The 23,963-nt window shown below is 32.2% G+C and overlaps 1 protein-coding gene across 8 annotated transcripts in view; it reads left to right on the forward strand.

Moving 5' to 3' along the window:
• LOC139098538 (putative uncharacterized protein DDB_G0285119) overlaps nucleotides 1-20,644 on the forward strand; it is a 47,210-nt gene extending 26,566 nt beyond the window's left edge. For 5 of the 8 annotated variants that reach the window (XM_070650770.1, XM_070650776.1, XM_070650773.1 and 2 more), the window contains 3 exons: nucleotides 3,044-3,088; nucleotides 4,054-4,201; nucleotides 4,532-20,644. In XM_070650770.1, coding sequence (XP_070506871.1) covers nucleotides 3,044-3,088; nucleotides 4,054-4,201; nucleotides 4,532-6,018 — 1,680 coding nt within the window. In that variant the 3' untranslated portion in view covers nucleotides 6,019-20,644. The remainder of the gene's footprint in view (nucleotides 1-3,043; nucleotides 3,089-4,053; nucleotides 4,202-4,531) is intronic. The other 3 variants (XM_070650774.1, XM_070650775.1, XM_070650777.1) reach the window with 1 other exon arrangement.
• The last annotated feature ends 3,319 nt before the right edge of the window (nucleotides 20,645-23,963 follow it).

Genomic DNA, 23,963 nt, shown 5'->3' on the forward strand with positions numbered 1-23,963 from the left:
TACACAAACATTTCATACCAAACAATGATAATCTCTTCGTTCAGTTTTTCATATTGACGAAAAATATGGAAAATATTCTCTTATCTCTGCATTCATTTGCTTGTTTGCTCAGCTATTACTTAAATTAAATTGCATTTACGAATTACATGAGGAACGATAAAATATTATAATTTTTTTTGTTGTTGCTTCCATTTTCATCAAATTTCATATAATTATGAGGAATGAAATTTCTGAATGTAATCTCCAATTAAATTAGGATTAACAAATAATATCGAAACATATTTTTGATTGATCCATGAACTCGTGTTTAAACATTCTGTTATACATAGAAGCTTTAGCTATAGATCTCTTCGACATGAATCACGTAACAATTTTGCTTTGCATTTCTGAGAAGGATTTTGTTCTTCGTTTTGCTTCTGTTCTGGTCTGTATCCCGTATAGCATTAGTTGTTTGGTAGAGCTATGCTAAGTCGTCATCACAAACATGAAAAGAGCATGCTTTCAAGAGTTTGCTCTCCTTTAGTACAATATTTGAGCGTGTTCATAAGCATTGCTCTCAGTTTACTATGCTCTGAAGAGCAAGCTAACAACCTGCTTGGGTATGTTAATGGTGAGTCTACGCTTGATCGGTCGATTTTTATAATGAGTTACTTGCTCATTAAGTTAGATTAGCTCTTTAAGTTAGCTAATCGACTTGAGCTAGTCATGCGCGTTACTGAGCGCCCTCTGTGAGTGGACACTACAGTTGCTCAGAAGGCACTGTGACTTCTAATCTCATCCCATTTTTACGATGTCCGGATAAGTCCGGTTCACCCCATTGTGCCACTCAAGTACATTGCTAGCGTTGATACAATGGCACTGGGCGTCATTGCTAGTTCGGATACAATGACGCTCGAGTATAATGCTAGATGCCGCTAGATATTGTCACTACAGTTTCTTATAAGATGCGAATAGGGTCAACGACACAGGCTAAACAAATGAATTCCAATTGGAATCTAAGTAGACTCTTAGCTTCATGTGACTCCCAGATGGATTACCAATGTTGTGTGTTGCTCGGGCAAATAGTAACGATTTTGATATCTATCTACAAGGAAAGAGGAGCTTTCCAAATATTAGAACTCTTAAGCAGATCATTCAATAATATTTAAAATTCTGTTCAGTCCATGTGCCATAAAATACATCCACTGTTAATATAGTGGGGTGTTCCAAATGAAGATATGCTGCATACCGCTCGGGTGCTTTAGTAAATTAAATACATAAATTCGTAAAGCCTCTTACATTTAAACAATTTTCATTCAATAATTTTAATTAAATAATCTCACCTTTGGCATTAATTGCCATCTCTATGGAGATTGTCCTAATTAAATTGAATTAACATGAAAAAAAAAAAACGGCGAAGTAAGCTTAAGGTTCTTATGAATTACAATTTGAATGATGAAATTTTTTGTTGATTACATTCCAGTTCTCAAATTTAACTTCCGATAATGAAAATGTATTTTTGGCACTAAATTTCTATATTCGATTAGCTTGAGTGGGTCGGCTTGCTTTTGTGAAGGTTATAGTCTTGAACAATACTGAAGGTTATAACAAAGAGAAATGTTAACAATAAATTTTCATATTTAGTCCATAATAAAGAAGAGTAAAAAAAAGAGGTAGCTGAAGTGAGAAGCAGTAAAATGTGAAAGGAAACTTTGGCGCCAAAAATCTGACACAAAAGAAACTTTTTTTTTTCTTATTCAAAATATTCCCTTTACGCTTGTGAGATTCCGACAATGTAGATCCTTCGAGAGTACTTTTTCAGGAACTCAAAAACAATGTTAATGAAATTTGAGATATTTACTTCCCCGTCCTCAATAAGAAAAGCAAAAAAAAAATCTCCATAATTGGCTTTAATTTGAGATTTTTTTAAGACGGAAAAATTCTCACATTTCCATAAATTATTACACAGCAGGCGAGAAAATAAAGAAGAAAAAAAGTCTGAAATTATGCAAAGGTGATTCATAACATTAATAGGTCGAGTGTTAATGTCTACAGAATGATGTTTAAAAGAGAGAATTCCGAGCAATACAAATTAAGGTGGTTCGACCACGGAGCTTTAAAGCTCTTTTCGTCCGAGTCGATTCCGGTCTCAAATGACTCAAGTCGACTCGATCACATTTAATATTCGAGTCAACTTCGAACTCTGGCTCCTTTATTACAACCAAACAGCCACCGTTAGTCATACGAGTCAAAGTGACTCGGTGGGGGAATGGTTTAGCACTTCGGTACATAATTATTGTGACACCGACCAATCGGTCATGGGTTCAAGACTCGTCAGCAGCAATTTTTCACTTATCCTTTTTCGAATAATATGAACTTAAAGCTCGGGTTACAGCCTAGACTTTCCCTGGGATCGAACCCGGGTCGTTAGAGGAGGTTGTTCAACGTTCTAACCACTACGCCACTGCTGCTTTTTCGCTGCCTGCTCAAGGTAGTAATGCAATTAAAAGAGTGTCTCTGATCCCACTATAAACTGAAGGTCTACTAAGTGCAGAGGTATGGTGCACCCTCACAAATTAAACAATTATTAGCAGCGTATCGCGTCCTAGCGCAGCTCTGAATCTCAATGATCTAGTGTTTGCCAAAATAAGATGCGCATGACTGCATAGATGCAAAAAACTTGGTAGTCTGCGCATCTGGATGAGTATCTAGAACAAAAAGCATCTTGGCGAACCCTACAATAATGATCTGAATAGCTAGATTCCATGTGGCAGCCGGGATATAGCTCTTCTCCATTTGTATCGCTCGGAATACATAAAAGCACATAATAAGTAAACAGAAAAGCATAGAATATTTTAATAGAATTAATTCCCGAATCCAATAAGCATGATTTTTTTACATGACTGATAAGGCAAACAAGACGAAATGTAAAGCAAATTGTACATATCATAACATTATTGCAGAAATTGTTCTCTGTTGATTTTTTTTTTGTTTCCACTTCTCTGTTTTATGTTGTTTCATTTTATTCTCATAATTTTTATTTATTTTCTCCTCTCCTGTCCAGATGAATCAAATGAAATTAACGACTCCATATTGTTATGAACGTTTTGTGAGTATTTTTTTCATCCTATATCATGTGATATATAGCGAAACAGACATGAAATTTATTAATTTATGAGATCTGAACAAAAAAAGTTAGACATTCGCTCATTTTGGACCGAAAACACAAAGAGGAAAGATAAATTTTATGTTGCAAAAAATAATAAAAAACACAAAAAAGTACTTGCAAAAAAATTTGTGAATGTTATTGTTTTAAAACTTAATTTACACCTTAAATATATAATCATTACTTTTTGTTGATGTTAATAGATATTTATGTTGAGGGTAGATTATGATTATTATTATTATAATTTAAAACACTCTTCACTTGTTGTGCCGTTGTGAATCTCATAATCTCGTGTTGTCTAAACTGTGTGTTGCAGCACACTGGTGCTGTGGTTGCGAGACACAATTGTAATGTGGTTCGAATTGTGTGTCGCAGCACACTAGTGCATTGTTGCCTAAACTGTATGTCGCGGCACAGTGGTGCAGTGAACAGCAACCTATGTATCGATACACACCTGTATAGTGCTGTTTGAGCTGTGTGTGGCGGCATAGTAGTGTAATGTTGTACCTAATGTGTGTTGCAACACACAGTTGCAATATTGTACCGAATGTGTGTCGTGTCACACAGTTACAGTGCTGTCAACACTATGTGTCACGACAAACTTGTGCAATAGTGAGCAACCTATGTGTCGGCACATTAATGCTGTTTTATCTCAGATGTGTGTCACGATACATTTCTTCATTAGTGGCAATCTGTGTGTCGCAACACATTAGTGCAGTGACTCAGAAAATCTGTTGTGTAACACATTCGTGTGTCGCCGACATGTTTTTGAAATTTCATGAACCACATGTGTTGTCAGTCACAGTAAGATGTGCCATGACACAAAGTTTAGACAACGCTGCCATAATCTGAATCTTAATAAGCATAAGCATAATTTATTTATTAAAAATTCTTTCATTATCTTACAGATATTTCCTGGATTATTGCCTTATAAGAGACCAGCACCAGATAAGCCTACCGCTGCAGGCATTCAAACAATATACCAGCCATCAGCTGCAGCATATCAACAGCTTATGCAACTTCAATCAGCACAACAATCATACGTGCCCGTCTCATGTGAGTATAAAAAAATCAATAAGACTCATGCTTCAGCCAACAACTACAAAAACTACACTATCTATCCTCAAAATACATCCACAGCTACTCCTAATGCTAACAATTTACATCATCATCCTAATTTAAACAGTCAAACTAGCATTAATGCCTGTAATTTTAATTATCAATTGAATACTAAAAATTCTAATACAACCTGTAACAATAATAATAATTTTATAAGTAACAATAATAATAATAATTTTGCAAGTAATAATAATAATAATAATAATGATAATCCAATTACTTCCACTTTTTTCGCTGATGCTGATGCACAAAAAATTACACCTACAGCACAACAAAATTCGATAAATCAAAGCTCGCCCAGTAGTAAGGCTATCATCCCATCCAATATAATTGATAATAATACGCTGAATACAAAAAATGTTGCCGTTGCTGCGCCTGTTGATGATGACGGTGGTGACAATGAGAATGCTCTTAATGTGCAAAATGCAAAAACTCAAATCAATGCGAATGGAATTGATGTTGCTAAAAGTGTGGCTGTTAATGCTACAAATAATGCTTCAGACTTAGTTGTTGAAGAGAATAATAATAAATCGATTAATGAGATGTCTATTAATAGCTCATCGGATTTATCAAAACAAAATATTAATAATAGCATAATTTCAGTTGCTAAGAGTAACAATAACAATAATAATAATAGCATAAGTCATGTTGTTGACGATGCCACAAAAACATCAATTCAATCAGCTATTGATGAGAGTAATTTGAATGCAATTAGCTTTAATTCTGCAAACAGTAGCTCACCTGCTGCCGCTACATTATCGGCAATTTATACCACCAACAATTCCATTACAACATCAGTTAATATTAGTAATAATAATAATAATAATAATAATAATATTTTATCGCGTAAAAATAGTCTCACGACGCCAAATCAGCATTTAATCAACAATAGTAGTTCAAAGAATCATTTAAATACTAACAATGGTAAAGTTGACAATGTGCCTGATTTAATTAATGCTTCATCGCTTAATAATCCACAAGCTGCTTTATTATCGGCTGTCTTTTATAATCAGCCATATCAGCAACTTGCCATGACACCCAATTTATATTCAGATCCTGCACAATTAGCCAAAGAAATGGCACAAAAGAATTATGTTAATGCATTAAAATTGGCTGCCGCTGCTCAAACGCCAACGTCAATGGCACAAACGGCTAATATGGCTGGAAAGACATATTCCACAAATCCATTAACTGCATTATCATATCCTGGTATGGCTATGTCTGCTAATAATAATGCTGCCGCTGCTGCTGCAATGTTTAATCAGGCAAATCAAATGCCTGGCTCATCAGCCACAACACAACAACGTTATAATGCACAAATTTCATCACAAAATCGTGCACAATATATGCCTGCTGCACTTACACGTTCAATGCAGAATCCTTATCAGCATACATTCATTAGACCCCAACTTCAAACACCAAATCTTACAAATGCTGCAGCTGCAGCATCAAATCCATATTTTGCAGCACATCAACAATTCTTAAATCAACAAAATTTATTTTATTCGGGCTTAACGAGTCCACTTGCTAGTCCACAAATGACAGCAACAACAGTTGCGTCACAAATGACTTCACCATTTGCGGCAAGCGCATCTTATCCATATAGTGCTCTCAGTCAAGCTCAAGCATTAAGTCATGCACAGAGTTTGCCAACATCAATGATGCAAGTGCCCCAAATAACGTCACAAACGTCACAAACTGGTGGTACAAGTGCAGTAGTGTTAAATCCATATAAGAAAATGAAAACCTCTTAGGATATTCTACCCAGTGATAACTTAACACGCTTCTTAATGTAGATAAGATTGAATTATTTAGAGATTGATACCTTTTTTTTTGATAGTTGCACACACATACACATATACAGATAAAGTAAATAAGAGATACACACATACATATATATATTATAACTTACTACTTAATATGCTTAAATATGATACATATTCTGATGAAAGTTGAATTTTTTTAGTCATGTAATTAATTAATTAACTTTTTTTTTTTTAAATATATAATTTAAACACAATTAAATTAATTTATTATTATTTTCACATTTACTTTAATTAATTATTATTATTATAAATTATTTTCACAACTGTTGCCATTTATATATTTAAAAATATATATGATATATTTTTTCTAGACATATATTTACTTCTTAATGTTGGCCCTGCTGTTGCTTTATTTTCTTTCTTTCCTTTTTCTTCTATTGCAAATTCCGCTTATACTATATTAAAAATTATTATATTGACAAAAAGAGAGATCAAGATATATATATTGATTGTTCGCAAACAAAAAACTGTACAAAGTGCCTTTTTAATAAATATTATTAAATAATTATAGTCATTACTATATCGATGTGTATATAACATGAAGAGACATAAATTTTTATAGATCATTCTAACAGGCAAAGAGGGTGCTTTTAAGACAGAGTTGAAAAACTGGCATCTGTGACAGGCTAAAACCGTACAAATTCTTATTAATTTGTATGGTTTTTCGAAAAAATTCATACAAATTCCTGATAATTTGTACGGTTTTTCTTGCAAATTCATACAAATTATGAAGAAATTGTACGGTTTTTGCTTGCTACATATACCAGTTTTGCAACTCTGCTTTTAGGTACCGTAGTGGTCTTTTTAGGGCCGTAACCAGGGAGTAGGGGCATTGAAGAAACAGGTCCTTTGTTCGAAAATTAAAACGTTTTATTTTATAACGGTTTTTTTATTTTTAAAATTTTTTGTTTTAAAATTTAAAAAAACAGTTTGGCAATCTTCTAGTAAATTCTTCTGGCTACGTCCCTGGATCTTGCTCAGAAGGATCCGAACGTTATTTTTTGAAATTTAAAAAAAATAAACAAAAAATTTAAAAATAAAGAAAAACGTTATGAAATAATCGGTTATCTGACTCTAGAAGCGGGCTCGTGCTCTCAATGGCTCCCCCTCTGGCTACACCCCTGGGTCCTTTCTTGTACCAATAAAGCATGCTCTTTGTCTGTTACGGTTCATTGACCTCTGTCATTCTCTTATTTTAAATGTTCCTTAATTCTTTTATTTTATGATAGATTTCAAAAAATGCATAAACATGAAATTTAATATGTAAGAAATAAAAATTGTGTTGCTTACTACTTTACATGCAAAAAAAAAACAATAAATTTGGTACGAAAAAAACAATAAACATGAATATTTGCGGGGGTTGAAGTTTGTTGGAAATGAGTTCACTTAAAGTTGGTGCATGTGTTCGACAAATAATGTAGTAATGACTGTAACTTCTAAATTAATACTCTCTGTGTATAAAGACTTATGACTCATTCTAATGAGAAATAATGTCTGCATTTATAATCTAGACTGCAAAAGCTCCATCAATAAAAAAACTCGTTCTTCCAACGTCGTGCAGCAGTCAAAAGTGAAAGAAATTTTCGAAGGTCTTAAGACTTGTAGAATTAGAAACAAAAGCAGTGGGGTTGTTCACTTATTAGGTAACTTGGGGAATTGAGTTTTTGATACTCCCAGCACCCAACCTCCATTCAAGGCGACTATTAAGACTTAGATTTAGTCTCAAGATTTGTTGAGACCGAAACGTCAAAGAATTCACTTGGAGTGTCGGTTCCGGTCTGTTCCGCTACAGAATCTTTGTAAGACCATCCACTCAATAACACCACTTCTTGCCCCAAAGCGATTTGTAAGTCTTTGATTTGTTGATAATCGAAACTTCTAAGAATACTTCTCGGTTCCGATCTTGATCTCGAAAATTCATCGGAACCGAGACTTTGGGAGATCTATCTCATTTCTTCCCCAACCCCCCTCTTACCCCATGGCGACTTGGAAGTCTTGAGATTTGTTGAGTTTCAAGGGTACCTGATATGTTCTAGGACACTATCCCTACCCCCTCCGTAACGGTATTTTCATTAGTATACCCCTCGCCCTTAAAGTTGGTTACGTAATAAGTGAACAAACCCCACAAATAAAATGCAAAGTTACCAAAAACCGGTTTTCAATTTGCACCTCAGCACATACATAAATTGTTAAGCATTTGGCTGTTAAATGTTACCAAAAAAAAAGAATTAAAGGAATTGACAAGACATGAAAATTAGTGATATAATTCTAGTACAAACTTGATGCTAGTGATCATATTTCTTAAACAGCTTCAACCCCTGGTAATTTTGACAATTTATTTTTACTTTCCTTTCTTATGCAAAAATCTAGTAATTAAAATAGCAAAAAATAGGATTAAGCTTGACTCATTCATTCGTCGACGGTCATTATTTTGTGTATTTCCAAACTCGACATTAATAAAGAATTTTTTATTTTATTTCTTTATTGCTTCAAAAGCTTTGCTTCGCACCCCACCCACCCATAATCATTATAATCTTCTTGCCATATATATTTTTTTTTATTGATTTACCTCTTTAATTGTGTATTATTCTGTATTATTCTCTCCATCCAATACTTAATGCTCATATAGGACATACAGTATGTCATAATATTTGATTGTAGATACGATTTAATTACTCTATATGTTTATTTATTATTTTAATGTCTTTTTTAACTAATTTAGGCCAATTTACTGCCTCGCTAATGTTTATTCAATCAATGCCTCAATACATAGATATGGGAAAAAAATAGAAGTCATCTTAAGTTTGAGTATGGTGGGGTCGTTCACTTGTTATGGAATAGAAAAGGTCAATAATTGCATGCAAGTGTGCGCATATTGTTTGCAAGTATTGCATACAAGTGCTAGAATTGCTTGAAAATTCAATTATAGTTTTCAAGTTATTCTAGCACTTGTGTGCAATTATTGTATACAATATAAGTAGTTTGAGTAAATGCTTGAATTTGCAAGTAATTGTATGCGCATTCTTGCAAACTGTACGCGCATTTTTGCATTCAATATGTGAATTCTTGCGTACAATAGGCGCATTCTTTCGTACAATATGCAGATTTTGCGTACACAATACGCATTATTGCGTACAATATGCAGATACTTGCATGCAGTTCTCCCAAACAATATGCGCATACTTGCTTGTAATTGTCGAACTTTACATAATGCGCACTAAGTGAGGAATTCGAGATAGTGTTACATCTCAAAAATTATAAACTTTACCCCCGGGCGGGGGAGTAGATCTCTTAAAAGTCAATCCTCCGCGTTACGGAACAAGTGAACGAACCCCATTAGAAAGAGCTTTATATCTTATTATTACTGCTTCTGGCAAATTTTATATCTCATGCTTTCAACTTTTTAATGTACTATATCGAATAAAGTATCCATTACGAAAGCTTTATCGAATTGAAATTGAGAAATTGAGTAAATAAGTAAGCATAATGCACTGTGATAATTCTATGAATAAGCTATATGAAGCTTTATTATTATTTTTTTTATTTTATTAAAAAAAGAGATGAAGAAAATGTGATTTTTTCACTTTATTATTGCATTATTCAACCCAAACTTCCTTCCATATAACTTTATATTAAATTCATGTATGACTTCTTTTGAGAAAATTCAAATTGAAGGAATTGAAATGAATATGAAGCAGAGTTGTAAAAAAAGGGACCTGTGCGAGGCAAAAACGGTACAAATTCTTGATAATTTATATGGTTTTTCTTACAAAACCGTACAAATTCTTGATAATTTATATGATTTTTCTTACAAAACCGTACAAATTATCAAAAATTGTACAAATTCTTGATAATTTATATTATTTTTATACAAAACCGTACAAATTATAAAAAATTTGTATGGTTTTTCCTACGAAACCGTACAAATTATCAAGAATTTGTATGGTTTTAGCCTGTCACAATCTCCTTTTTTGCAACTCTGATATGAAGCTTTTCTTTGCATGCAATTTGTATTTTAAACTTGATTTCAATCTCCATAAAATACACTTATTTATTGTATAAAATTCTCTATATCCATAAATACAGTCTTGTGGATGAAAATTGTGTTTATTAAACGTCTATTTGTACAAGTGCATTTGAAAAATGAACATAATGTATTGCAATGCTTTGATAAATTGGAATAAATATTATAAAAAGGGAATATTTTATTGACATGCACAAATATACACACTTTTTATTTGAATGTATTATTCCGTATAATGTCGAAAATATTAAACAGCATATATGCATGAAGCTTCAAAATGTTTATTTCAAAAATTAACGTATTTTCATTCTTTTTTTTGTGCATTTCACTCAACTTCCTCATTCTCGTTTTGTTCGTCTTCCAAATAAATAAAGTGTGAATAAATTATAAATTCATGTGTGAAGCATTGGATGCTGAATCTGTTGTGCGCATTTTGGAGATATATTGGAATTAATTTGTTTTTTTTGAGAATATAATCCTTGATGTTTTTATGTCGAGAATTGTGATTTTATGATTGTATGATGCAAAATGTGTTCAGGGGAGGATTTAGGGGATTATCTAGCTCTAGCTAGTCAAGTCTCTATATTTGTTTTAGTCTGGCAATAAGATATGGTTTCAGGGGATACGTAGTGAATATAGTTCAAAACGGTAGCCGGATGGCACTGCGGTATCAATTACATATTTCTTTTCAAATTCAAAAAATAACTGTTTTTAGTTTTTTGAAAATTAAAATAACGGTCAAAATTTGAACTTCCGCACATTGCCCAATAAAGAGCTTGAGACAGAATTTAAGCCAGTCTTAATATTTTAAAGTCTAATCTAGTCTAATCCTCCTTCAATTCAATTCTTAGAATCTTCTCCGTTTCTATCTAGAAACCTGAAAGTATTTCCTTTAAATCAAATTTATCTTAATAGCTTACAGTAAGGACTTTTTTGATGAGATAAGTTAACAAACAAAGCAATTCAATTTCTGAAGATTTTTACAAAAAAAAATTAATGAGAATTTTTCGAGCCTCGTCACAATAAACATTTGATTCCACTCAGTCAGCAAAAGTATGTTCATACCCAACTCGTGCTTTACTTTGCTAAAAGTACGCAACGAAAAAAAAAAGAGATGAAAAATGAAATTGAAAGGCGCAAAGTGAAAAATGTGTGTCGTCGTATTCAGACATGATGTAGCAGAATAAAAAATTGGCAGAGATTTATGAAAAAAAATTTGTACATGCAAATAAAAAAAAGGAAGAAGATTTAGAGAGAGATGAAATATAAATAAAAATTACAGCACAGCAGCAGTTCCAATTTGAGCTGATGTAATTTTAAAGGATGGGATTTCCCTTGACAAATCCTTTTTCTATTATCCTTCAATATTTTATTATCTATTCATTTGACATTCTCATTATTTAGCTTTTGTGTAAGCATGTCCCTTATTTTAGAATATCCATACTCGTAGATTCATGTACACTCGACCCGAGCGGAACAATTTCGGGTGACACAATGCGGGGAAACGTGTTTTTTAGAAAGCAACTGTCACGGCCACGTCAGAGCAACTTAATGTTTTACCGTTAATGTGGTGTTGTAGTGGTGCTCTAGGGAATGTGTTGTGCTGTTCTCTGAGTCGACAGAAAACTGTTTCAACTAGTCATTAACTTACTTACCTACTGGAACCATGCTCCGACTTGGGTCCTAGGTTGCTAAAAAGGGTTTTCTATCTGACTCTGTATAAATCAAGTCTGTGCAAGTTTCTGACTTACCTTTAGGTATAACGTACTTTTGTCTACTCGGATTCGGGTATGTAGTTCACATGACACCACTACGTCACGTCACCTTGTCGACATAAGGCCGTCATGATGGCTTACTTACTTACTTCCTTGGCTGGACCTGACATGGACCCATTTTCTTGCAGAGAGAACGTCCAAACGTTCTCGATCCATCGAGAATTTCTTAAAGCTCTCTGATGGCTTGCATGCCATGCCATACTATTCGGGTCAACAATCTATCCAATAGATCTTATGATAGTAATTAATTTTGATTGTTATTGAATGCTGGATATAAATTTTGTAAGCAATTTTGGCTTCAATTTTTTTTCTTATGCTATCTTAAATTATTCTTAGCAACCAATATCACATCCTTCCGATTTTTTTTTCTGGCAAATTTCAAGCTACTTCCTGTACGCATACAAAAACACGGATATACAAACACACATACAGACTCAATCGCCTCATCGTCTCGAAGAGATAATTTGTGCTAATAAGCAATTTCTATTTTTTGTGTTTGGCATAAGCTGCATAAGCTATAAAGGCTGACTATTTGGTTTTTATACGAAATTGAGGCTTTATGCCATATGGGTTGGCTTTAAGCTCTTTAAAACGACATTTTTGGTGAAAATTTGTTGAAATTTCTTTGAATTTGAGATTTTTCCGCCAAAAAATTGTACAAACGTTCAGCCTTTATTCAAGTACATGCACAGAATTGGGAAATTATCAGAACTGCAAAACAGGCAAAAACCGTACAAATTCTTGGTAATTTGTAAGGTTTTCTTACAAAACCATACAAATTGTCAAGAATTTGTACGGTTTTTGCCTGTTTTTCAACTCTGGGAAATTTAATATTCTTCTTCATTTTGAGTCGGGTGTTGGACATAAAAAAGTCTCAATTTTTTTCGTAAAATTCATTAAAATTTAAAAAACTTTATCCCATTCAAGTGTTTCAAGGCAGCGCTGTCAAGTTTTAATGAAAGTATAAAATCAAATTTCCATCACAATTTCACAAAATAAGTATTAAGGCAGGGGGAAAAGGAAGGAAAATTAGATAAAAAAGGAGGAGATTTAATGGTGAATAAAAAATTAAGACTTGTTAAATTGCTTAAATTTTCTCTTGATAAATTCCTTAAGATAAAGACTTTCCTCAAGTACGAAGCATGGAAAATTTTCAAGATTTTTACTTCCAACTGATTTAAAATTTTTTTTTCTCTTCGTCAGCCAAAGGAAAATATTTAAGTAGAGAAGAAAACTTTCTTGGTTCTGCATGAAAATGGAAAATCTTTTTGAAAAAAGTTTAGACATTTTATTTAAATATTTAATATTAACAACTTTTCATCTTGAAGAACTTTTAAAGTTAAAGTTCAAAAGTTGAAAGTTTGTGGCAATATTGCTTACAAAGTAGATCTGAAGATCCATAGAGATTCGCAGATGATAAAGGAGAAAAAAAAAATGTTCACGCGATGGAAAGGTTTTCGGTTAATTAATTTAAGGATTGCAAGACCTAGGCTGACTATATTATTGGAAATCTAGATGACTAGCAATTAAGAACATCCAGTTGACAGAAATTTTGTTATTTAAGATTTAAAATACTCTAGAAGATGTAACGGTTTTCAATAATTTGAATGAGTTTGAACGAAACTTAACGATTGTTAACAATTTGAATGAGCTTCGTTAAGTTTAACGTCAACAATTTGAATGAGCTTCGTTAAGTTTAACGTCAGCAATTTGAATGAGCTTCGTTAAGTTTAACGTCAATAATTTGAATGAGCTTCGTTAAACTTAACGGTTATTTACAATTTGAATGAGCTTCGTTCAGTTTAACGTTAATAATTTGAATGAATTTCGTTAAATTTCGAATTTTTCAAACTAAATCCGTTACAAACTTAACGGAATTCATTCAAATTGTTAATAACCGTTACAAAAATCTAGTACAATTAATCTAGTACAAGTAAACCTTCTAAATTTCAAATATCTTGTCATCCCATCCACCCTTTTACCTAAACTTCTGAGAATTGTTTTGACAAAGTAATTAAGAGTTTGTTTTCTATCGAAGAATCCTTTCGGGTAGCATCCCCAAGGGAAGAAAACTATGACGATTAACACAAATGTAATGAAATTCTTCCTTATCATTTTAGTCACATTTGACCTTCTTTTTTTTAAAGCTTCTTAACAGACATGAATATTCAAGGAAGAGATTCTTAATGCCAAAAAAATTTAAAAATTTCTGTCATGTTATGATGTTAATATGCTGAATTTTTGCCAAATCAACAATCTTTCCTACCAAAAGTAATAAAATATAAAAAATTGTCCTTATTCTTGCTTCAAAGAGCATTTATAGCTCCATCTCTCTCTCTCGTTTATTTGACAAACATAAATTTCAAATTAATGGATGAAAAAAAAGGCAATGATAAGAGATTTAATATTCAAGCATAAAAACATGAAGGCAAACAAAGGAGAAACTTAAATTTAATTTCTTTTATAGGATTTTCATTAAAATATTTTTCCCTTTTAAACCGCCAGTATCAATGTATATCCCACTCCAGTTACTTCTCTATTAACCGTAAAAATTGAGTCGCACACACAAAAAAATAAAATAAAGCAATAAGAAAATGAAAAAGGAAAGAAATCGGAGACAGTCTTCAGGGCCAACAAACATAAAGAAGTTGAAGCTTACTATCTATGTCCGATACACATGTCCTGTCCATGGATATTTTTAGAGTGTCAATTTTCATGACTTTGATGATTAAATTAAAGTATATCAAATTCTATTAAAGGACAGTCTCGTTGACACAATAAAAAAAAGGGAGCCGATCCCTTTCAAGTATGTCATATGATGGATTTACCCCCCATCCAGTAAAAGTGTTTTATGTCAAATTTCAGCAAAATTGAATTTTGATTTTATTTGTTTTTCTTGAGTTTTAAACAAGACTTAAAAACCTATGTCAACATATGTTATAATTTATGTAAGAACACTTTGTAGAACTTCTTATTTTTTACTTTCTTATGTTAAGCACACTCTCTTACATAATTCAATGAATTTAACAACATTTTCATGGGCAGCAACATATGATGTGTTAGGAGTTTATTATACGGATATGATCTGATCCGCATTGAAGCGTATGAGAGAAAATATGACGATAAATAAACATCTATGGGATATACTTACACACACATAGTCAGGGTTGTTAAAATTTGACTTGGTGCCTAGCTTAGATATAAAAGAACTAGAATCTTATTTCGAGTTGTCTTGAGTACAGATTTGTAAAGAGCTGGAAGTCGATTTTCTATGAGAAATTCGACTCTCCTCGACTCCACTCTATATGGAATTCCAGTCAACTTCGAGGTTTGGATTCATTCTTACTGGAATGAGATTCCTCAAATGACCTATCAACGATATATCATTTTGAGTCCAAAGGTAAGAAAGATACAGAAACTGTATAAATAATATACGACACTTTGACTTGTATTCGAATAGCCCCGATAGCTCAGTGGTAGGAGTATGAGACTGCAAATTGTTAGACGTGGGTTCGAATCCCACTAGGAATTCATTATTTAGAAATTATCCTTTTTCTGTTTGATCAACAATTCAAGATGCTTAAATGTCTCGATACAATTTAGATGTAGACACATCTAGGATCCTGTTTAGGTCTAGTTATATCTAGGATTCTGCTTAAGTCTAGACATATTTAAGGCCAGACTCATAGGTGTCTTAAGGTAGTCCTGACTGAATACAAAGTGTCTGTGTGTCTTTAATTCTTAGTGAAACAGTTTGTAACTAGTAAACCGGATGGCTTGTTATGAACTTGATATTTCATGTCAAGTTCCACACATGTCAAGTCATGCAATCGACTTGTCGTAGCCTGTTTCATTTGAAATCCTATAGTGTCTAAGTTAAGGCTATGTATACGAAACTCTAAAAGCCCAAATTGGTTAGCTGATCAAAAATTCGACTGCAGACATTCGTGACTCTGACTTAGGACAGTTTAATCCAGCATTATGCACGAGTCACGTCAGTCTGAACGCAGAATTTCTCATGTAATCAAAATATTCCAAATTTGTATTACATAAACGTTCCTTAGGAATATCAATGTTAAGCATAAGGAACATTTTGGTTACAAGAGTTTGATCAATTTACCGACTTATTGCTTTTCGGTAAGGTCAAAACAGTTTTAACAACACTGATTACACAACAAATATAATATATTATAACAGATTGTTATGTGTGTGTGTTAGTGTGTGTTTATATTTAGAGATGTAACAGCAGCAGTCAAGCAAAAATAAATAAAAGATAAGGGATAACTCGTTCTGTCTCAATATCTATGTTATGTTACAATATTTATACACAATATTATGTTTATAAAGGAAGAAAGACGGAGTGAATATCCGCAAGACAAATAGCAGTGAGACCTCATTGTCTGTAGAAGAAGGATGCGCAACAGTATTAAAAGCTTTTTGTTTCTTACTTTTCATTTCCATTTTTTCTTTGCCTTAAATTAAAACAATTTTTTTTTAGTTCCTTCCGTTTGCTAACGAATTGAAAAATGTGAAACATTTGTTTCCATTTTACAGCGTCTTACCTTTTTTCATATTAACTTGATAGAGAAGGGAGACGAGTAGCATAAGAAAAGTTTATTGTATTTGATTGACTGAGGAGCTTTTCTAGCTTTATTTGAACAGTTGATTGATCAAAGGGGGAAAGAAACTTCATTCCGTAAATCATTTTAAAGTTATAGCTGCACGAATGAACAAGCTGACAATTATATTTCTCGGTTCGAGAACTTTCTCCAGTCTATATGCTGAATAAACAAGTACACAAATAGGTCGAGTAAATTCCATTTTTCAATTTGTGGTCAAGTAAACCTTTTAGTCAGTCCGGTTGCCAAAGGTAAACAAAGCAGCAGCACAAAAAAAATAACATTTCTTTTGGTTGATTCTGCGCCAAAAAAATGAAATCAAGGACGCAATAAGAGAAATGGAAATGAAAAGTGAAAAATTATACGTTGACCATCTGTATATCCGGAAAGTAGAAGTTAAAGAAGGCAAAAAAAAGGAGCACAAAAAAAAAAGGTATTTTACGGAAGTAATAAAAAAGAATGGAAAGGAAGGAAAATTGTGACATTCTAATCCTCTCGATCCTTTCTAGTTCCCCCACCATTCACATGTGTGCATAAGAATTTATGGGAATTTCCAATAAGTACCTGCATGCCACAATATATTGCATTTTTTAATGCACGGAAAAGTTCCTGAACGAATGAAAATATTTCCGCCCATTCCTCACTCCTCTCTCTACGTCGTGCATGCACCACGGGCTTTAAATATTTTATCATAATTTTCCATGACTATATGCAGTGCATATATATTATGCTCACAAAAAAAAAAAAAGAAAGAAAGTCATAAATTTTACTCAAGAATATAAGAACGAAGAGCTTTATGCAAAGAACTTTTATGATTTGCAATTCTCGCTCCTTTTTTTTGCAATAATAAGTCTTCGACTACTTCCCAACTTCCTTACGATAAAATATATGTGAATCTACCTATATAAATAACATAAAATAATAATAACAAGAGAAGGTGAAAATGAGGAAAAAAAGAAAAAAGTCTCGAAGCTATATAGTGAGGAATTGAATTGAAAATTGCCTTCCTTCACTTGCCCTTCCATCCAACTCGAAAAAAATAAGAAGTGAAAATTTTTCATGAATACTAAAAAAAAATATTTTTTAATTTAAATCCCATGCGGGCACTTGTGTTGTTCGTATGAATGTGTATGTGTGTTTGTTGCGCTGGCTTATTTATGAGACATCAGGGAGGGGAAAATAAGAGAGAAAAATGAATTATAATATGCTGCTGCCATAGCTTCTGAAAAATAAAGCGTTTTTTATGCTGAGTAATTTTCCATCTTTCTTATCCACAAAAAAGCCGATATTTCAGGGGTGTATCATGTTCAGAGAAGGCAATTGGGTGTCTGCAACAGTGGGCAGTCAACTGTTGTCGGCTGGCTGTCGATGGAAGGTATTAACTGCCGGTCGCCGATGCCTACCGATAGCAGATGTTATTCGGCAGGCTTTTGCCAGTTGACAACTCTGATCCAATTTATTAAGGGGGTCCTGGGGGGTTGTGAGCAAATTGAGGAATTTTTCCAAACTTTCTGGAATTGAGCCACAATTCACCCTCACCTACCCACTCTTAATACACCCCTGTTAATACTTGTTGGCTCCCATAAGACGCGCTGCCTCAAATATCTCCTTATTAAATATATTTTATTATTCGACACTGCTGCTGCATCATTTGAAAGATTATAAAGTATCAAATAAAAAATAATAATAATATTAATAATGTAGTAAAACTATATAAAGTCAAGGATATTGATGTCGAAAGAGTGTTTAGCGAGCAACTTGATCGCATTATTGCCTCTTTCAAAGTAAAAAAAATTAATAGCATGAAAATATTATGTTCCTATTTAATGACGGTTGACACTCGATTCCTTCCGCTTTTTATATATGCATCTATCTTTTATAGAGACATATAATTTATAATCCATACATGCTATATATATGAAAGTGTCATTTGTGCCATGAACAACGAGATACGGTCAACCTACTGTCCCTCTACTCCCCCACACACAAACTTCCTTTATGTTTTCGTCTAGTACTCATAAAATGTAATTTGATTGCAATTAGAAAATTAATTTAATTTTTTTTATATTATATTATATACTTACTTGTTTTGTGCGCTGTGTTGTTTTTTAAGTGTTAAATTAATTTCCGTACTAACTCGTGTTCTGTTTTTTTTTTGTGTCTCTCGCAACCCCGAGAACATAAATCCATTCTTAATATTAATACGAATAATAATAACAAATTCTGTGTTTGAATTTTAAATGAGCTTTTTTATTAGACTCACTGCAAATTGCAATTAAGAAGAAAAGAATTAAATGTTGGGGTTTGGCGGTTGCATGCAAGTATGTGTATGTTGTATGCAAGAGTTGCATGCAAGTGTTTGAATTTATAAATAATTCTAGCAAGTATTTGAAATACTTGCATATAATACGGTCATGCTTGCATATAATGCGCGCATAAGTTAATATCTTATGTTAAGACTTGTCTATAATACGTGCATAATTGTATACATTGTGCGCACACTTGCATATAATACGTAAATATTTACATACAATATGCGCATACTTGCATATAATACGCGCATACTTGCATGCAACTTTCAAGCCCTAATTAAAAGCATTTTTAAGTTGATTATTTAAATTCATCTTACCCCCTGCTTCTATTTTTATGATAATAAAATATTATTATTGTTACAAAATTGTGATTGTCATTGAAAATTCATAGAACATTTGAATAAATTTTTGCAAACATTAACGATGATGTTTTTTTTTTAAATAATTGATGATAATGGTGGACAAAAAAAAAATAAATTAAAAATTGTGTAGCGACAAAAAGTGAGAAACTGATTATGAGAAATCATTAAGTATTGCCTAAACATAAATCAGAGGTTCTCGCTAACACGGTGGTGCTAATCCTCTAGGAAATTCAATAAAAATGGAAGAAAAATTGACAAATTTTGAAAAAATTAAATAAAAAAAAACACCAAGAAGCGTGCACCTCTGCATTTAAATTTATAAATATACATATTATATATATATTTGAACCAATAGATGTTGAGTTTTTTTACATATAAAAAAAGTATGAAATGAATTTTTTTTTTAAATTATAAATTATATTGTAATTTTTGATTGTATTAAAGTGAACCTAGAAACTTAAAAAAAAAAAACAAATTTTTTTCTCTATTTTTTACTTAATTACTCTCGATATTTGCTAAATATTATTTGAATTAATTCGCTTTAAAATGCATTTTGTTTTATTATTTTTAATTATTTTAATTCTTGTTGTTTTTTATTAGTTTCTCTCTATGCAGACATTATTTTTGAGTTCTATGTTCTTTTTGAAGAATTTTTTGTATTTAATTAAATTAAATTAAACAAAAAAAATATGGAAAAATATGAAAAAATTCTATCTATAAATATACATACTATAAATATCTATATTTAGCTATACATAAATAGTCCTTTCACGTACTTTAAATTGGATGAAGAAATTTCCTTAATTACATACATTAAAATTAAGTTTGGCTTATTAGATTGTACTTAATAGGATTGTGGTAGGAAATAAATTGGTGAAAGTGAGGTGGAATTTTGAATTGTTTTAAAATTTGAATTTTAAATTTTCAAAAATTTGGATTTTAAATTTTCAAAAATTTGAAATTTAAATTTTTAAAATTTTAAACTTTCAATTTTCGAATTTTGAATTTTAAAATTTTTCAAATTTGTGAACTTTGAATTTTGAATTTTAAAAATTTTGAGAGTTTTAAAATATTTCAAAATCCCAACTCAAATTGGATTGAAATTAGCTACGGATTGCCTAGCAATAAGTCTCTAAACCTAGCTTAAAGCTTCTGTAGAGGATGTTTTGCTACTGGACAATGTAATTGTAAAAAAAGGTTTCAAAGCTTAAAAGCACAAAAATTTTGAAATTTGAATCACAAAAATTGGCCATCCGCAGCCAACTTCAGTTCATTGAAAAAATAACCGTTAGAAAATTCTTCGTCCAATTTTAAAAAATCTATTTGTAAAAAAATCAAAATTTCAAATTTTTGTGTCTTGTTTCGTTTTTCACAAACATTTTTTTTTTTGGAAAATAAATTTTCCTTCCTATAACTTTAAAAAAAAATGAAAAAAATAAATTGTTGGAACAAAAAAAAAATATATTAACGCAATTTTGTTTCTTTAGTTCATTTTAAGTTGCATATATCATGATTTTTATTATTTTCAACATTTCCGTTCTCCTTTTTTTATTTATTTTTATTATTCAACTTCCACAGCCATGCAAAAAAAAAGTTTCCATAGAAAAAAAAACTGAAAAAAAAGTTTTTAATGAAATTAAAAGTTATAGAGCATAAAATGATATTTTTTTGAGAAGCATATACCGCATTACATACCTATATATATATATACATAAATACATATGCATAATAATAATTATTATGAGAAGCATAATTACTATGATAAAAAAAAAGAAATATTGATGATGTTGTATTTTGTAACTTTAGCTCAGCCAATTGTTCCTTTTTCATCTCAGCTTTCTGTTCTTAATAAAAAATATATGAATTAATATTCATACATATATATCTACATATACTCTATAATTTTTTCTATTCCTTCCCTTTTTGTAGATCACTTTTATGTCTTATACATTTTAATTTGATAATACTTATAGTTAGCGATATAAATCTCAAGTATAAGTCTCAAGTTCAGTTGATTCATACTGCATTTTTGTGAAAATTGGGCGCTTTATAATACATTTTGTTCAGCTGGCTGGATAAGGCGCGATATCTCTACAATCTGGCATCGTAGAGAGCTTTAGTGTGAAACATTAGCTTTGTGCCATCGAATAGTTCTCGTATTGATTGGTCTGGAACCGCAAAATCACAATTAAACACATTAATTATTGATTTTTCACTTTATAAACAAAAACACGTGTTTCTCAAGTTCAAATTTTGATCTTCAAAATTCTTTTAAATTTTAAATTCCAGAAAACCGTTGAATGATAAATTGATTTTCAAATATTTACTGTTGATTATAATACACTTTGATCAGCTTCAGGCATCGTAGAGAGCTCTAGTTTGAAGCACTAGCTATGCCCCATCGAGTTCTTCTTGTATTGATTGCTCTGAAACCGCAAAATCACCTCAAAAGACGTTAATTAACAACTTTTCATTTCATAAACAAAAACACGTGTTTTTAACTTCAAATTTTGAACTTTCATTCGTTTAAAAATTCAAATTCCAGAAAACCGTTAAACAATAAATCAATCTTCAAATACTGATTGCTGCGATAAAAAATGCGCTGAAATCACCCAACTTCTTCTTAATCTTTTCAAATCTCTTCTTTTTTATTGACATTATAAAATCCCGCCTGAATGTGCGATTGAGAATTGAATTAGAAAGAAGAAATTGAAAGAGATAAATTTTAAAAAGCCTAAAGAAAATGATGAATTGAGATCGTTATTGTGAATAATTTTGTTGCCCGCTTCATTGTTGCTATGAAATAAAAAGAGTCATAGATAGCATGACCATGAATTATTTGCTCTTTTATAGAGATTTCAACACTCTATACTCTATGTCGTTCCGCATATAAAATCAGTAAATTTAGGTCTAAAGTAAGAGGAAAAAAGCAGCCATAGTCTTTGGACTATCAATTACTGTCCTCCCTTCATTGAGACATAGATCTGTAGAATGAGTGTAGAGAGAACAGCGACACGTGACTTTGAATAATATGCTGTAAGCTTTTGAATTATTGTTGAATATATTGCAAGATTTAAAGCTCTTCAGATCCAATAATGGGCGCATTGTTTTGCGTTTTGTGTCTTTTTGGACGCATTTTGGACAATTAAGTATCATGCCTCACTTCTAGTCTGGCAATAAAATAATCTTATTGCCTACTAAGTTAGAATACTTTATTCTTTACAGTAATGATTCCCTTCGGGGCACTTTCAGACATAAATATACGTAAAAAGGTTGTTCATTTGCCCACAGCTATTGCTATATTCAAGCTACTTCATGTGAATAATGAACTTTAAGAGATATCCTGTGTTAAGTGACGCAGAAACAGAATCAATAAGCAAGAACAAAGTTCAATCCTTTAAATCTCAATTGCCATGCAGTTCTGTACAGAATATAAGAGGATTTAATCAATCAATTGAGATTATAACTCAAATATATCCCATTATATATCCAGAAACCAAAGAGATCATTAATACGTCAAACTATACGGTTCATTTACTGAAGTGTATGAGGCTGGCTGTTGAGATGTAATTTCATTGACCTCAAAAAAATACAAAAACCATGATTTAATGGTTTTTATTTCCATTGTTTCATTCACAAACAGAAGCACAAAAATGTATAATCTGTATTGTTGTGGAATATCCTAAGGGTGCACTCTAAAGTGTCTTGAATACACACAGACGTGAAAACTTCCTCGTCTTTCCACCCACACTTTTATAAACCACTAAAAACATGCGCTTCAGGCTATCGCGAGCGTTGACTTTTCTTAATTTAAATATTGTACGTCATTGATGCTTCTTGAGTACTTACTAATTGGGGAGACGTTCAAGAGTGATGTCTTTTGGATAGCAGAAAGTGCAGCGCTATCTAACGTAGGGCAGTGATTCCTAACGTAAGGCAGTGCTACCTAACGTAGGGCATCGCTTCCTAATGTCTGGCAGTGCTACCTAATCTAGAGCAGTGCTACCTGACGTAGGGCAGCTCTATCTAACAAAGGGCAGTGCTACCTGACGTAGGGCGGCTCTATCTAACATAGGGCAGCGCTACTTAACATATGGAGTGCGTAAGACAGCGTTTCCTAAGAAAGGGCAGCACTACCTAATGTAGAGCAGTGCTACCTAAAGCAGGGTACTGCTACCTAACGCCATCGTAATGACTGATTTCGAATTTTGATACGATTCGCTGTATTGTGCAGCTTTGGTTTGACGACAGAGCAGCTTGCGCAATGCAAAAGTCGTTAGGTTGCATCGACAGCAAGACGTAATAATGTCTTGACAGCCAGATGTCAGCTGATATTGGCATACTTATATGACAACAAATAAAATTTGCAATATATTACCATTTGTACAGTTGTTATGTCTCTGTCCCAAACTATTCACTTCTCCCGATCCACTCGAGTCTGACGTAATTAGCGATCGACCCCACCCAAAACTCTCAAAAAATTCTAAAACGTATATTTGAAAGTAATAATGTTGCAATTATGTAAGGAATGTTCTTGCACAAGAATTCTCATCAGCAATAACACAAAAAAAAGTCATAAATTATGTATATTTACATTAATGAACGATGTAGAGCACTTAAGCATCTCCGGCAGTAAAATAAAGAAACAGTAACAAAGAATCCGTAAGGCTCGCTTTCTCTCTTCATTCTTTCTGTGTCTGTTTCTCAAAAAAAAAAAAGCGGCAGTAGATAAATTTTTTTATGTGCAAAATATTTATTTCTCCAAACCATACACAAACACC

Source organism: Chironomus tepperi, unplaced genomic scaffold, assembly GCF_022539635.2.
Source record: "Chironomus tepperi strain 1889 unplaced genomic scaffold, CSIRO-AGI_Ctep_v1 contig_445, whole genome shotgun sequence".
In the NCBI taxonomy this organism is placed as follows: Eukaryota; Metazoa; Arthropoda; class Insecta; order Diptera; family Chironomidae; genus Chironomus; species Chironomus tepperi.